Raw genomic sequence first — 13,008 nt, 5'->3', positions numbered from 1 at the left:
CATGCCCTGGAAGCCATTTTGGAAAAAAACTTTCAACATAGTCAACAAAATGTATCAAGACAAGGAGAGACTGAAGTTGCACTTATGATTCTAAGGTGGTAAGAGTAGCACCTCAGAGGATGATTTTGCTGATGATGATATTGATAATGATGATAATAATAATAATAATAATAATAATAATAATAATAATAATGATAATGATAATGATAATGATAATAATAATAATGATAATGATAATAACAATGATAACGACAATAATAATAATAATAATAATAATAATAATAATAATGATAATAATAATAATAATGATATTAATAATAATAATGATAATAACAATAATAATGATAATAACAATAATATTAACAATAATAATAATAATAATAATAATGATTAGCATAGTATTACCATTAATTCCCTATGCACTTGACATAACATATACAATCATCAATGCTTGAAAAGTAGGTTTTCAGTGTCTTCTGGACACTGGGAATCAAGGACAGATTATGCTCCTTATTGAACAGGGTAGTGAGTTCGAAAAGAGTGGGAGCTGATAATGTAAAGGATCAGTTACCATTATGATTATACGTGTTTATAAGATAGACTGACAAAAGATGTTGTGATGATAATCGAAGAGGTCTTGTTGGACTGAATGAGTAGGCCTATGATTTTAAACAGTTTTATAGTGTGAAAAGAGGCCAAAGTATTGGTTATTCTACCCCTGCAAAAAGTTTGCCCTTTCTCAGCAAGGATGATACCACACAGGTAAGAAAATTTCATGATATGAGGAATGTAAAAGAAATAAGGATGTGGATGGAGTGAAAACAGCAATCAGTGAAAGTTTGAGGAAAATTGGACAATCTGTTCATAAGTTACAAAGTTTCAAAGTTTTGTTGCCACCAACAGTGAATGATACAACTATTACAGATTGTGACGTCACATAATAAATGGAAAACAATATAGACAAAACATCCAGAAAAATCCATTTATTTTCATTTTTTCCAGCACAATGAAAGAGCACTTGACTTTTTTTTCAGAAAGGAAGGGAAATGATATTACCTTCAACATATGTCAGTAGCAAGTTTAGAGAATATGCATACTTTTCCTAAAAAATTAAATTTTGTGTGCATAAGAACTCAATGGAAACATCAGCATCATTATTTGTTACTGATATTCATTGAATCCCTGCAGTGTCTTTTGTTTATAATGATTTAGAAACAGAAACCTGAAAGCTTTGCTCAGGCTATTGAAGGTGCATTCCACTGTCTTTTGTTTGAAATTATTGACAGATGATGTCACCAGCAGAGTCTTGGTTTGAAAGTTGTTTTTTTTTTAGGGCATATATGCTAATAATTTGAAAAAAAAATAAGAAAAATATTATTATGAAACATATGATGCATATTTAGATAGTTGTTTGGTCTCATAAGTGATATTGAGGGTATCATGAATCAGTACAAGTCAACATGCATTTGCATCATATAGTTCCTTTAAATGGCCACAACTGTCCCTTTAAATATACTATTGTTGAGCTTGCGTGTGGTTGTTTTTGTCTGTGTTAAGTATATGAAATGGATTTCCCAGTATTCTATGTCGTTCATATTATCATTTCTGCATCACCTGCTGTGGGTGTTGAGTAATATCCAACAATGATGTGAAACACGGAGCTTTTGTAGTGCAGTCATTGTGTATTTTTGGGACCTTAGAAAGTAACACAATATACATGTATTTTAAAGGTGTGTTCCAATGGCAGACAAGGAAGTAGATTTGGATCACAATCCGTGATCGTGTTCTCACTTTTCGAATCACTGTTAAAACACGTCAGAAATTCTACCTAATAATTGTGATCAAAACATCAATTATCTCTCTTTTGGGAGGCGTTCACACAATGCCACAAATTACAATAACCCACTGATCATGTGGAAGGACTGTGGGCTTTAAAACATTGATGTTCAAATCACTATTCCAATTGGACTAAGTATCATCATTATTTGGGAAAAATCACAGTAAAAGTAAGATTTAGATCATAATTGTGATTTTTATTTTTTGAGCTTGCCAGGTGCCATTCTTTTTCTTCTCCTTACAGTCAAATTAGTGCGATATGGATCCCGGTCCAAATGTCACTTTTATTTTGATCTCATGATCAAAATGTCACTCCCACGCTGCAGTGTGACAGAGCTACCAAGTCTCATGCATTCTGCGTGAGACCCAAGCATTTAGGGGCCGTCTCACGATCTCACGCATGGCTCCCATTTTTCTCACGCATCGGGCGAAGTCTGCAACTTGGGCCTATAATAATGAGCATACCTCAAAAAATTAAAGTGATAGTTGCAATTGAAGGTAAATTTTCCTTTTTGTCTTTCAAAATAAGTAAAAAATAGTCGCTTAAAATGCACCTGATCGCACCATTATGAGCTAAAAATTGAAAAAGCTCCCTACCGTGGGAGGCCGTGGGAGGCAGGGCTGGGGGAAGAACCCCTCCCACACCCTCGCTCGCACACACATTCGCTCGCCGAGATGCCGAGTCATGAAAATCTCACTCATTCAAAAAATTTAAACTTGGCATCCCTGGTGTGAACTCCCTAATTGTTAATTGGAAAATGTATAGATCATAGTCATATATTATGTAGTATTAATACTCTAGTGTATTGATCTTCCTTTCGTGAGGTTAAGTTAGTGATTGCATGCACCATCCTATTGCTCACAGTGGAGAAGCTGGAGCATACTGTATACCACATTCTTGACTGTATCGAACTGTGCATCATAATTCATTCGCACAAAGGAAGCTAATTTGACTATCAGAGTTAATTTGACTATTGGAGTTACTTCCACCTCCCTGGCTTATTATTGATATTTGTGAGGAGCAGGTGTATCACTGTCTAGATGCAATTTAGTGAAAGCACAATAGCTGAGAAGTGCACTGGTGTGCATTTGAGGGCAGCATCACTGTACATGGTATGTTCCCCCCCCCCCCCAAAAAAAAAAAAAAAAAAAAAAAATTACAATCAAATGTTTGCATTGATAACTTCCAATATGATTTAACTGTGTGAATGCTACGTCAGGGTCTTAATATATAAGATGGGCTTTATATTATGCAAAAAAAAAAAAACCTCATTCAATGTGGATGAGTGGTCACAGAGATATGTGGATCATTGTAAAGCATGTCATGGGTCTGATTCTTCCTAGTTTAGCACTCGGATGCTCTTGGAACTGCATAATGTTTGAGCACAATGAACAGAACTTGGAGGGAAAGGATTCCTGACATCTGCTGCCTGACATTCTCTACAAAATTCCTCATTTCTCTTTGACCACTGAAGCAAAACAGATGATGTTTTCTGTGAGATGTGGGTAATCAGTTATAGTGTCGTACCCTGGAATTGTATTTGGATTGATTCACTATTTTGAGAGTTATCATTTTGGAGGGTCCCGTCGTAATTTTTTTAATTTTGGACATATCGTATTTTGATGGAACCACTATTTCTGTTCCTGCTTTATGATGTTCATTATATCACTATATAATGCTATTTTCAAGGATAGAATAATATCTACTCTGGAGGCCGAGTCAAATTTTCTGAGGCAAATTTAAGAAAAATGTTTGAAAAATGGCTACACCCTAAAATTCCTGTTCACTTATTTCTTCACATGACATTGGTAAATATTCAAACAATTTCTGAATACAGGTAAGACTCTCTGAGCACTTAACCTCCTCCGTACGGGAACCTGGTGGCCTGCATATTGATGGGCATTTCAGAATTCAGTTTAATTCAGGTTAATTTCATTGATTTTGTCAGTGAACTACTCAAGGTACACTTTTTTCTTTGCATATTCAATTTTGTTTCTTCTATTCCAGGACTGTTGATACAAGCAGAGGAAATTCAGATTAGCGATCAGCACCACTAAAAGAACCCGATGGAACAAGAGCATGTGACAGTATTAAAGCTCCCCTACGAGGAGACACTGACACTCAAAGATGGTGTCAATCTGGTAAACCGCTCAGAAAACGAGAAGTATGTCATCTACAAAGAACCAGGGAAGGAGGAGTATAGGGCGTGCAGGAACAAGTGCAAACATCAAGGTGGGACCTTCATCAAGGATATTGAAGATACTGGAAAGTGGTGAGTCTACATCAGTTTGGCCTACATCCTGTCTAGACACTCTAGATAGAACTTGACCTTCTCGTGTCTCATCTTTTTTCCCCTGCAACTTAGCCCTTTAATTGAACTCCTCATTCCCCACCTATACAACCACATAAGAAATTAATACTTCCTTTCTCCTTTTCAAGAACAAACCACGCCTATCTGAGTTTTTTCACCTTCCACGTACTCCAATGACAATTAATTTTGTCTCATCCTCGTGTACACTTGCCACATACAAAAATAATATGCTTCTCTCGCACTGATTACATGACTACATAGGCTTTTTTGTTGTTATCGTTTTTATTTTCAGACGTTGAACTCTAACTGACCTTTTTTTTTTTTTTTGGGTCCATGATAATTTACCACCTCATGGTGTTTTAATGACTTATGAATATGGCTATTGTGGGCTGCAACATAATTGAATTATCTTTTGTAGGAAGTGATCTTTTTCTCTTCTTCAATCAAATTACTACCCTATGCAGTACTGACGAGTCCCCTTTTACTGGCCACTTTTCAGATTAAATTTCTTTCTGTAACTGATCTCTCTAGTATGCCTTTCTTTATTCCACAACCCTTCCCATCAGAAATTAGGGAGATCATTGAGAAAAGGGGGGGGGGGATTTTTTATTTTTTATTTTTTGTTTTTCCCTTTAAAGGAATGGTATAGTATTAGTGAAGCTCGATTGGGTTTTTTACCTTTTTGTAAGATACCACAAAACCACTTGTGGAATAGTACAGAGCATACCATTCTAAGAGGAATTCCAAGTTTATTTGATGAAAATATATTTTGGAATAGCTGAGACATACAAAAACAAATTAAAACAAAGTGATCTTAATAAAAGATGGGTCCCACCTTTTAGTAGGATTGCTCTGTTTTGGATATCTCAGCTTTTTCAAAACCAATTTTCATCAAATAAACATTGAATCCTTCTCTGATGTACACGCTCTTTCACATTTCATAAGAGATTTCTCATTAATATTTCAAAAAAAAAAAAAGATGTTAGAATCCTGAAGTTAGGTCTCAACCAAAACTATTATGATCCCTGTGGCACAAACCAATGATATAGCACAGTTGTGACTCGTGAGAAGAGAAAACCGAGAAATATGAATTATGACGGCTTTGACAGAATTTATTGAGCATTTATTGGGTTGATTACTATCTGCCATACTCGTAGGTATGGTAGGTATATACTAAGCTATATCATCATGCATTCACATGCTGCAGTTGTGACTGGGGTACATGTGGGGGCCACTTATTTCTTACTCTACATTGCCATTGAGGGATCACATATTTGTCACACAATGTTCAGTAGAATTTAATGGCTGTTATTTCCTTGTTCTAATGAATATCAGGCCATTCAGTTGAAAAGAAACAAATTTTCAAGAAACATTTCTTATTTGACCTTCATATATTTGTACACATACGGCTTCAGAAGACATAGAAAAGCTCCTTAAATGGAGAATCAATATCACGTAAAAGACTTTTCGTGCCAATACTCCATAATTTTGAAACCATTTTAATAGATTTTTTCAAGTCGTTTTCAATCTTGAGTCAATTTCTGCTTTGTTCTCAATCTATGAGCAGACATGTTGCTGTATGACTGATAGCATGCTTTAGTAAGGGCTGATTGTATATATACTGCATGGAATTGAATTTTATTAACAGTGGATGACGCTGTCCATAATGGTTGGGTCAGATTTCAAGGAAGAAAAAAGATATGTCCTTGCAAATCAAAACTTTGCCCTCAATGATATGATGAGGCTGACATCAGTGGGCAAATATTATGATAATGAGATAAATTTCACTATTCATTGATTTGTCACCTGTCTGGATTTAGCATCATAGTAAAGTGAAATGGGTATGCTGATATTCAAATGATAATGCAAAGAGGAGAGTGCATTAAAGTGAAGATGTAGTGCTAACAAAGACCATAATGGCATGGTGCTTGACATTGTGAGTACCAGAGATTATGAGATCTTCATTTTCACCAACATCACAAATTTAGACATGTGTATATGTGCATTATTTGTTTTATGAAATGGGTCAATGAACTGTGATAACAGGTAAAAAAACAGACAGACTGATTTAATGTCTGAACATTCAAAAGTTTCCACTTTTTCTTCTTTTCTTCAAAATTTGAAATCTCCACACAAATGTGTGATTGTACCTCCACATACATTGTGTACCTAAACTGTGAGTTGGGTGAGCAAGAATCAAGACTCCGTGTATTGTGTTCATGATCATGATGCATGTATGCAACCAACTAAATTTATGATTTCATGCATATTAATTAGGGGGGGGGGTTGAATCAACCCTCCCCCGGCCACAGAACAGGCCAAAAAGCCCAGCCTGGTTAGGGTTAAGGTGTGAAATTCACCTACTATTAAAGTAGTTTCCAATATGATTTTCACTTCACTTTCACCATTGCTATTGTTATGGTGTCACACAGGGAAGTGTTGATATATGATGTGCTCTCTGTTTTTTCCATATCCAGTGTAATAAAATGTACAAAGCATGGCTGGAAACTGGACACCAAGACGATGAGATACACTAATCCCCCCGACAGCTTCAGGCAAGAAGAACTGAGTAAGTGGATCATACAGCTGGACACATTTCATCTGTGGCGTTCTTAATCAGTCCACTTCAATTTCATTCCCGACAATGCAAAGTGTGTAGGCCTATAGCTCTAGCTTGCTGCTTTGAGCACTGCTTAATTGGAATGATGAGGAACCCCCAGTCCGGAGTGAATGAGGTCAGAGTTTTATTAAATGTGGCTGGCCTGAGCTGGGGCAAGGCTTGCTCGGCATGCTGGGGAAATATCACTTCAGGATTGCTGCATGTTTGCTTTACTTAGCTGATATTGTTTTGAGAATAAATCACAACCTCAGAGTGGTAATGTCACCTATGTTTTCTCTTGATTTAAGAATGATTGATATTTCATTCACTGTAGCCAAAGAGTTCAATTATTTGTGTACTTATTATTTCCAACAAGGAAAATGTTGCATAAGTTCATATTTATACAAGAAACATAGCCTGCATCTGCATAAATCAGAATGAGACCTTAAATATAAATAGGACAAGTGAAAGATGTTCATCTAAAATCATTAGATTTGTTTTTGATGTAGGCCTTGAAATGCGATGCATTATCTGACAATAAATACTATTGCTGCTGAAAATGGCTTCATACAAGTTGTCACTGTGACTGATTATTCTTTTTGACTGCATTTTGTCATAGGTTTACTGAATTTTCTTCTTAGTAATTTGTAGATGAATTTTAGGTTAAGTTTTTGATAAGTAAGAGTATCATAGGATGTCACAGTATGACTTTGCGCTGTCACAATAGTACAATGATATCAAGAGAAAACATACAGAATTTGACCCAAATTCCTTTTTTTTTTTTTGTCTACACCAAAGGAAGGCTTAACCTAGCTCTTCCCGGAAGGCTCTTGACCATAACAGTTATTACTGTAACAAGTCAAGACAGTGCATACTACTTTTTTTGTGGTCATAACATTGTGAAATCTTTTTGATGATTTTGGAATATCATTTGACTACTTTGATCACAAGTTCTGGAATTCCCATCTTATGTAGAGAGAGCAAGATATTTAACTGTACAAATTCATGAACTTTTGAAGGAATGTCTTTGTTTCCTAAATTTCCATTGAATGTTTGACAAATCTCTCTGCATTTGATGGATAAACCAGATCTATGGAAACAAACAAATTCACTGTAACACTGTCATATGTGACTGTGCATCACAAAACCAACAAAAAGTTGCACCCCTTGATTTTAAATGAGGACTCAAAAAAGGTGAAATGGGTCAACTCAGTCAATCTTGAGTTTTTCATATTTTCTGAAAGAGCTATCCTTCTTCTACATTATTCTTTAGTTTTGGATCAGTGTGTTTTCAGCAGTTTTTCTACTACCCTTTTTTTTTTTTTGGGGGGGGGGTTGTGAGTAGAATGATCGAGTATGTCTCAGAGGCCCCTTTTCATTTCTTTAAATCCTTTGCACACTCTTCACTTTCAAGTCTAATAACTTTTGAAAGGATATACTACTACTTTGAAAGTTGGCAGTAATCATAGACAGAATGTGTTAGTAGAGCGTGCTCAATTTCAGTTTAATCTGATAATCCCTTCATTGTTGTTGCTCTGGTGGTTAACATCCTGTGTTTTGTCCTTTTCATCACACAGCTAGCATGGCTTGGTAAAGATTAAGTGCTTTAATCCGTTGAGGACGAGTCCTGAGGATTTTATACTCGGGCAGGTGTCTATGGGAAGTGCGTGTTGTAGCAAAATCAAACCGTCCTCAACGGGCCAATAGACCCTGTACTTCAGAGCCTCTTTTCTCAGTTCACACTTTTCCGGAATGTGTGCTTTCTTTCCAGTGTTTAGATAGGTTTAGGGGAATCCATTTGAATTGAGTTCTCTATACATCATTTTAAAGCTTAGAGTCTGCTCTTTCTGAATCTGCCCGTAACTAAAAATCTGTCTGGCAACTTTTTATTTGTTTTGAGATGCAGGGTCACAATATATGAGCAGGTGCTTCAGTTTATCTCAATCAAAATTAAACCCCATCAGTTTGTATTTTCCAAACTGATGGCATGATTGTTTACTTTTCCCTCTAGTGAATATTACATACGTATTGAATGAGTTGCCAAGCCCTCTCTTTGTTCACGTGTTGTTCTCATTCTTGTGATCAATATTTCATTATAATCATTGACTCACTGTTAGCTGACTGTAATTGCATCCTTTGCAGTCAGTTGATATCAACTGCATTGCTCCCATCTGCTGCCATAGTTGCCACAAGTTTTGTAAAGTTTTCCTGATTAATTTTTTGACAAAGCAGCAGAGAACACATTGTTATCTAATATTGTTTAAGTATTTGGTACAATGTACCTTTATTCCAATACTTCCAAGTTCCAAGTTTTGTTCAGTTTTATGTATATTTTTTTGAACCATTCCTGAATATACTAAACAAATATATTGGTACAGCTTTCCTTCAAGAGTTTGCATGTCAAGCATAGGTCACTGTGAATTAGTCATAGATTTATAAGCATATCATAAACTCCATCTCAGTATATAGAAGTCATTGAAGTTCTTCCAATCCATTACCTCCCCAACCTCATGTTTGATTTTCCTGTGAAAGGCATATCAGAGACAAATGAAATGTACCATTAGACTAAAGGGAAAGAGTAATATCTTACAAGCACAACAGTGAAAGTTTGGTTAGAATCGGATGAAAATTTAGGAAGTTATGAAATTGTGAAGTTTAGCTAATTTTCAGGAAACAGTTCTTGAACAGTCAATATGAATAGGCAAATAGTAAATTGTCGATATCATTCCCTCACACTTTGTCAAGATACAGTATGTAGGCCTACATACATGTAGAATCATGAAATTTCCAGTTTTTAGATTTAAAATGTAATTATGACCCAGTCTCAAATCCTGTTATATCTGACTGATCATTATTTTGAAGTTATGCAGGCAGGAATAACATTAATTATGTTTTATACTTTTATCTAAGAAGTATTGAATTGTCACCATTTATTGTGTATTAATGGAAAATTGTGAGGTGATGACATTCATTGCTCATTGAATTCATTTACATTTCAGTACATGTATTCATATTCAACTGTTCAAAAACTGTTGTACAAAAATACTCTGTTAACTTCTTTTATACTTTTGATTGGAGTTTGATTTGAATTTTGAATTGTAAATTTTGCTTGTCATATTTTACTTTTTCTTTTATTGTCTGTGAACATATATTTTGCTACTTCTATGAGTTGCTTGTTATTTCAAAGGTTCATCAATCCTACAGATAAATAAGGTTTGTAATTCTGTAGGTATACAACTTTTAATTTGGGAATTAACACACCCTATTTCATTTCTGGATGAAGGAACGTCTAGGTATAGGGAATTTACATGATTGGGAATAACGAACCTTCAGAATAATGAACATTACTCCTTTTTATGTGTCTCTGTATCTATGTTTTGGTGCAGTTTGTTTGTGTGTGTACTTGTTTGCAAGAAACAACAAATTATTAACATATTTTACCATTATGAGTGCAGAAGTTTTTGAGGTTTGATCAAGTGCATGGGGACATTGAGGGCTGACTTCAGATTATTTCTGTTTTTCCTTTTTGCCAAGTTCCCGAAGTGGATGATGATGGGAACATGGCGCTAGTGGAGCTGAGACCTCCCCAGCCCTGGGAGACTGATGCCAGAGCAAAGGAGCCCCTCCGTCCTGGTGAAGTTAAGGTGCATGAGTGACCTTTTTGTACTCTGTTTAAAGGGGAAAATCCAGTCCAGTGTACAGTGGATATGAATATGCAAATGAATGAGTTTACTATGTCATAACATCACAAATTTCCATTGATCGTGTACAGAAAATAATGAAAATTCAAATGAATGTTTCTGTCATAGAAGTCTGAAACATGATGTTATTCCTGGTTAACCAATTTCAGAATAATGATCAATAGGATTTTGAGCCTTGTGGGCATAATTGCATTTGAATGTAAAACTGGAAATTTCAAAATTTTATGTACAAACTGTATGGCAAGTTGTGAGAGGATAACATGCTAGCTCACTTTGCTATTTGCATATTCATAATGACCAGATTTGTTTCCTGAAAAATCAGTGAAACCTCAAAATGTCAAACTTCCTTATTTCTTACCCAATTTCGATCAAAATTTTACCATTGAACTCGTAATATATTACTCTTTTTTATCAAACTAACATATTTAGACTGGATTGACCCTTTAAGAGTCCTTGTCAAATACAGCACAATTTCCAAAGATCATGCATGTTTACCTCAGATACCTGGGACTCTAAAGGGCTTTTTACACTTGCAAATGTTTGCTTAGTCCAACGGTGGAGCCAAGGGCGGGGGCGGGGGGCTTAGCCCCACCGTTGGTATTGGACTTTCCTTAGCCCACTTTCTGTTTACACTTGTTTTTGCCAAAGTGGGCTAGCCCCACGATAATCCTGTACTCTCTGGCCCTGCAAAAAAGCAGGGTTAGCACCACAATTGCGGTGCTAACCCTGCAATTGCGATGCCAAGCAAGCGAGTGTAAACAGAACGAAGAAATAATCCGGGGCTAAGTGACGGAGACGAAGCCTGAACCACACAAAGTACTGGACTAATTATACGAGTGTAAAAAGGTCAGGTTTCTCTCTAGCCCGGGACAAGACCATAGTACGGGATGTATTGGCAAGTGTAAAAAGCTGAAAAAATTGGTATGGGATTAACGATAGTCCTGGGTCAGAGAAAGTAAGGGCTTAAGAAACACAAGTGTAAAAGGGGCTTTACCCTAACTAGGCCGGGGGGCCTCCGAGGCCCCCCCCTCGACGTTTCGCGCGATGTATCGCTATTGCGAGAAGCTATCACCGCGACGTTTCATGACTTTTTTCTTCCGAGTCTCCCGTATCTTTTGACACCAAATTTGCAATGCCCGGGCGCGCGGTTCCGAAGTTGCGCATAAATATGCACGTGCATGTCAGACCAAAAATAGGTCAAAAACGTGAATTCGTGTACAATTTCAATACAAACTGTGTTTACAGGCAAATTTCATAAAAGCATGATTATTTTGGGGTTTTATTGATTAAAATCAACATATTTTCTTGTTTGGAACAATGTTGCGGACGAATTTCATTGAAAAAAACAATGAAACACATAAAGACGAAAAAACAGAAATACGTAAGAAATTCAAAAAACAATGAAATACTTAGGAAATAAAGTTTATTTTTTCTGATTGCGCAATTTATTTCTCTTACATTTGCTAAGGACACTAAAAAGAATATTTACACAAAAAATGTGCCTGTTTTCAGTTTTATTTAGTGATTTATACCAAATTGTCTGATTTCATGCATCATTATGCATAAATTAGCATAATTTGGTGTAAATGATAATTTTTGAAATAATTAACTTCATGGTACTTTAAATTACATCATAGGCAATGTGTGTGCCAATTTTCGTCGCGATCGCGCAGTCGACGGCAGAGATCTGGAGGGGGGCCTGGGAGCCCCCCCCCCCCCCCCCCCTAGAAACTCTAAAAAGGGGGTCTCTCTCACCCACGCTGGGGTACTTCTGAATCAGTTCTACCATGCTTTTACATCTAGCATGTCCTCCAGAGGTTCTCCGGGTAAAGGGGACTTTAACTCTTTATGTGCCATGTTCGCACGTCTGACTCAGTCGAGGGTGTGCCAACTTTACATATTCTGCTCAAACGCACCAATCCGATCGATAAATCGCCAAATGCCGTGGTACAGTGAAAGTGTTTCTCGCACTTCCGTTCCTCTCACATATAGCTCGCATTTCATGTAATGATTTAATATCAAGAGGTGTTTTCTACTGGATTTGAGAGTAATTTCTAAGTTTCTGTCGCTGTTTTGTGTGCAAGAGTCATGCCTTTGCAGTAATGAAGCTACGTACTGGTCATGTGAAAGAAAAACGATCATATATTTATCATACAATAATACATCAAAGCAAAGCTTGGCATTTTCTCTACAACTTTACTCACTATTTGTCCAGATCAACAGAAATCTCTAAGTTACATAGACGTGAAACACAGAATGTTTTCTCAAAGAATCAAACCATTAGTGTCTAAGCATAATGTGGCACAAAGGGGGTTTCCACCATGGGACATGAAGAGTTAAACAAGGTATTACATGGTGTGAGTACACATAGTACTTTACAAAATCTTCCTTGATTTTAACACAATCTCAAATATTTTTTTTTAATTAACTTGCAACCTGGGGCTATTTTTCTAAAGATAATGTCATTTGATTTTACTCTTTTAAATTGATTTTAAGTGTTCTTGGTATATATACTGGACTTGCTGCTTGTAATCATGTTTTAGATTCATTTGCAATTTGT

The 13,008-nt window shown here is 36.1% G+C and overlaps 1 protein-coding gene across 1 annotated transcript in view; it reads left to right on the top strand.

Annotated features, from left to right (window-relative positions):
• LOC139743196 (cytidine monophosphate-N-acetylneuraminic acid hydroxylase-like) overlaps positions 1 to 13,008 on the top strand; it is a 126,046-nt gene that overhangs the window by 37,921 nt on the left and 75,117 nt on the right. The window contains exons 2-4 of the mRNA XM_071653695.1: positions 3,845 to 4,109; positions 6,626 to 6,717; positions 10,282 to 10,391. Of these exons, the coding sequence (XP_071509796.1) occupies positions 3,904 to 4,109; positions 6,626 to 6,717; positions 10,282 to 10,391 (408 nt within the window). The 5' untranslated portion in view covers positions 3,845 to 3,903. The remainder of the gene's footprint in view (positions 1 to 3,844; positions 4,110 to 6,625; positions 6,718 to 10,281; positions 10,392 to 13,008) is intronic.

Source organism: Diadema antillarum, unplaced genomic scaffold (genome assembly GCF_040938485.1).
Source record: "Diadema antillarum isolate AM-2024a unplaced genomic scaffold, OU_Dant_1.0 seq00001057_RagTag, whole genome shotgun sequence".
NCBI classification, from domain to species: Eukaryota; Metazoa; Echinodermata; class Echinoidea; order Diadematoida; family Diadematidae; genus Diadema; species Diadema antillarum.
The sequence above is the reverse complement of the archived record's forward strand: the minus strand, read 5'-3'. Positions and strand labels throughout refer to the sequence as shown.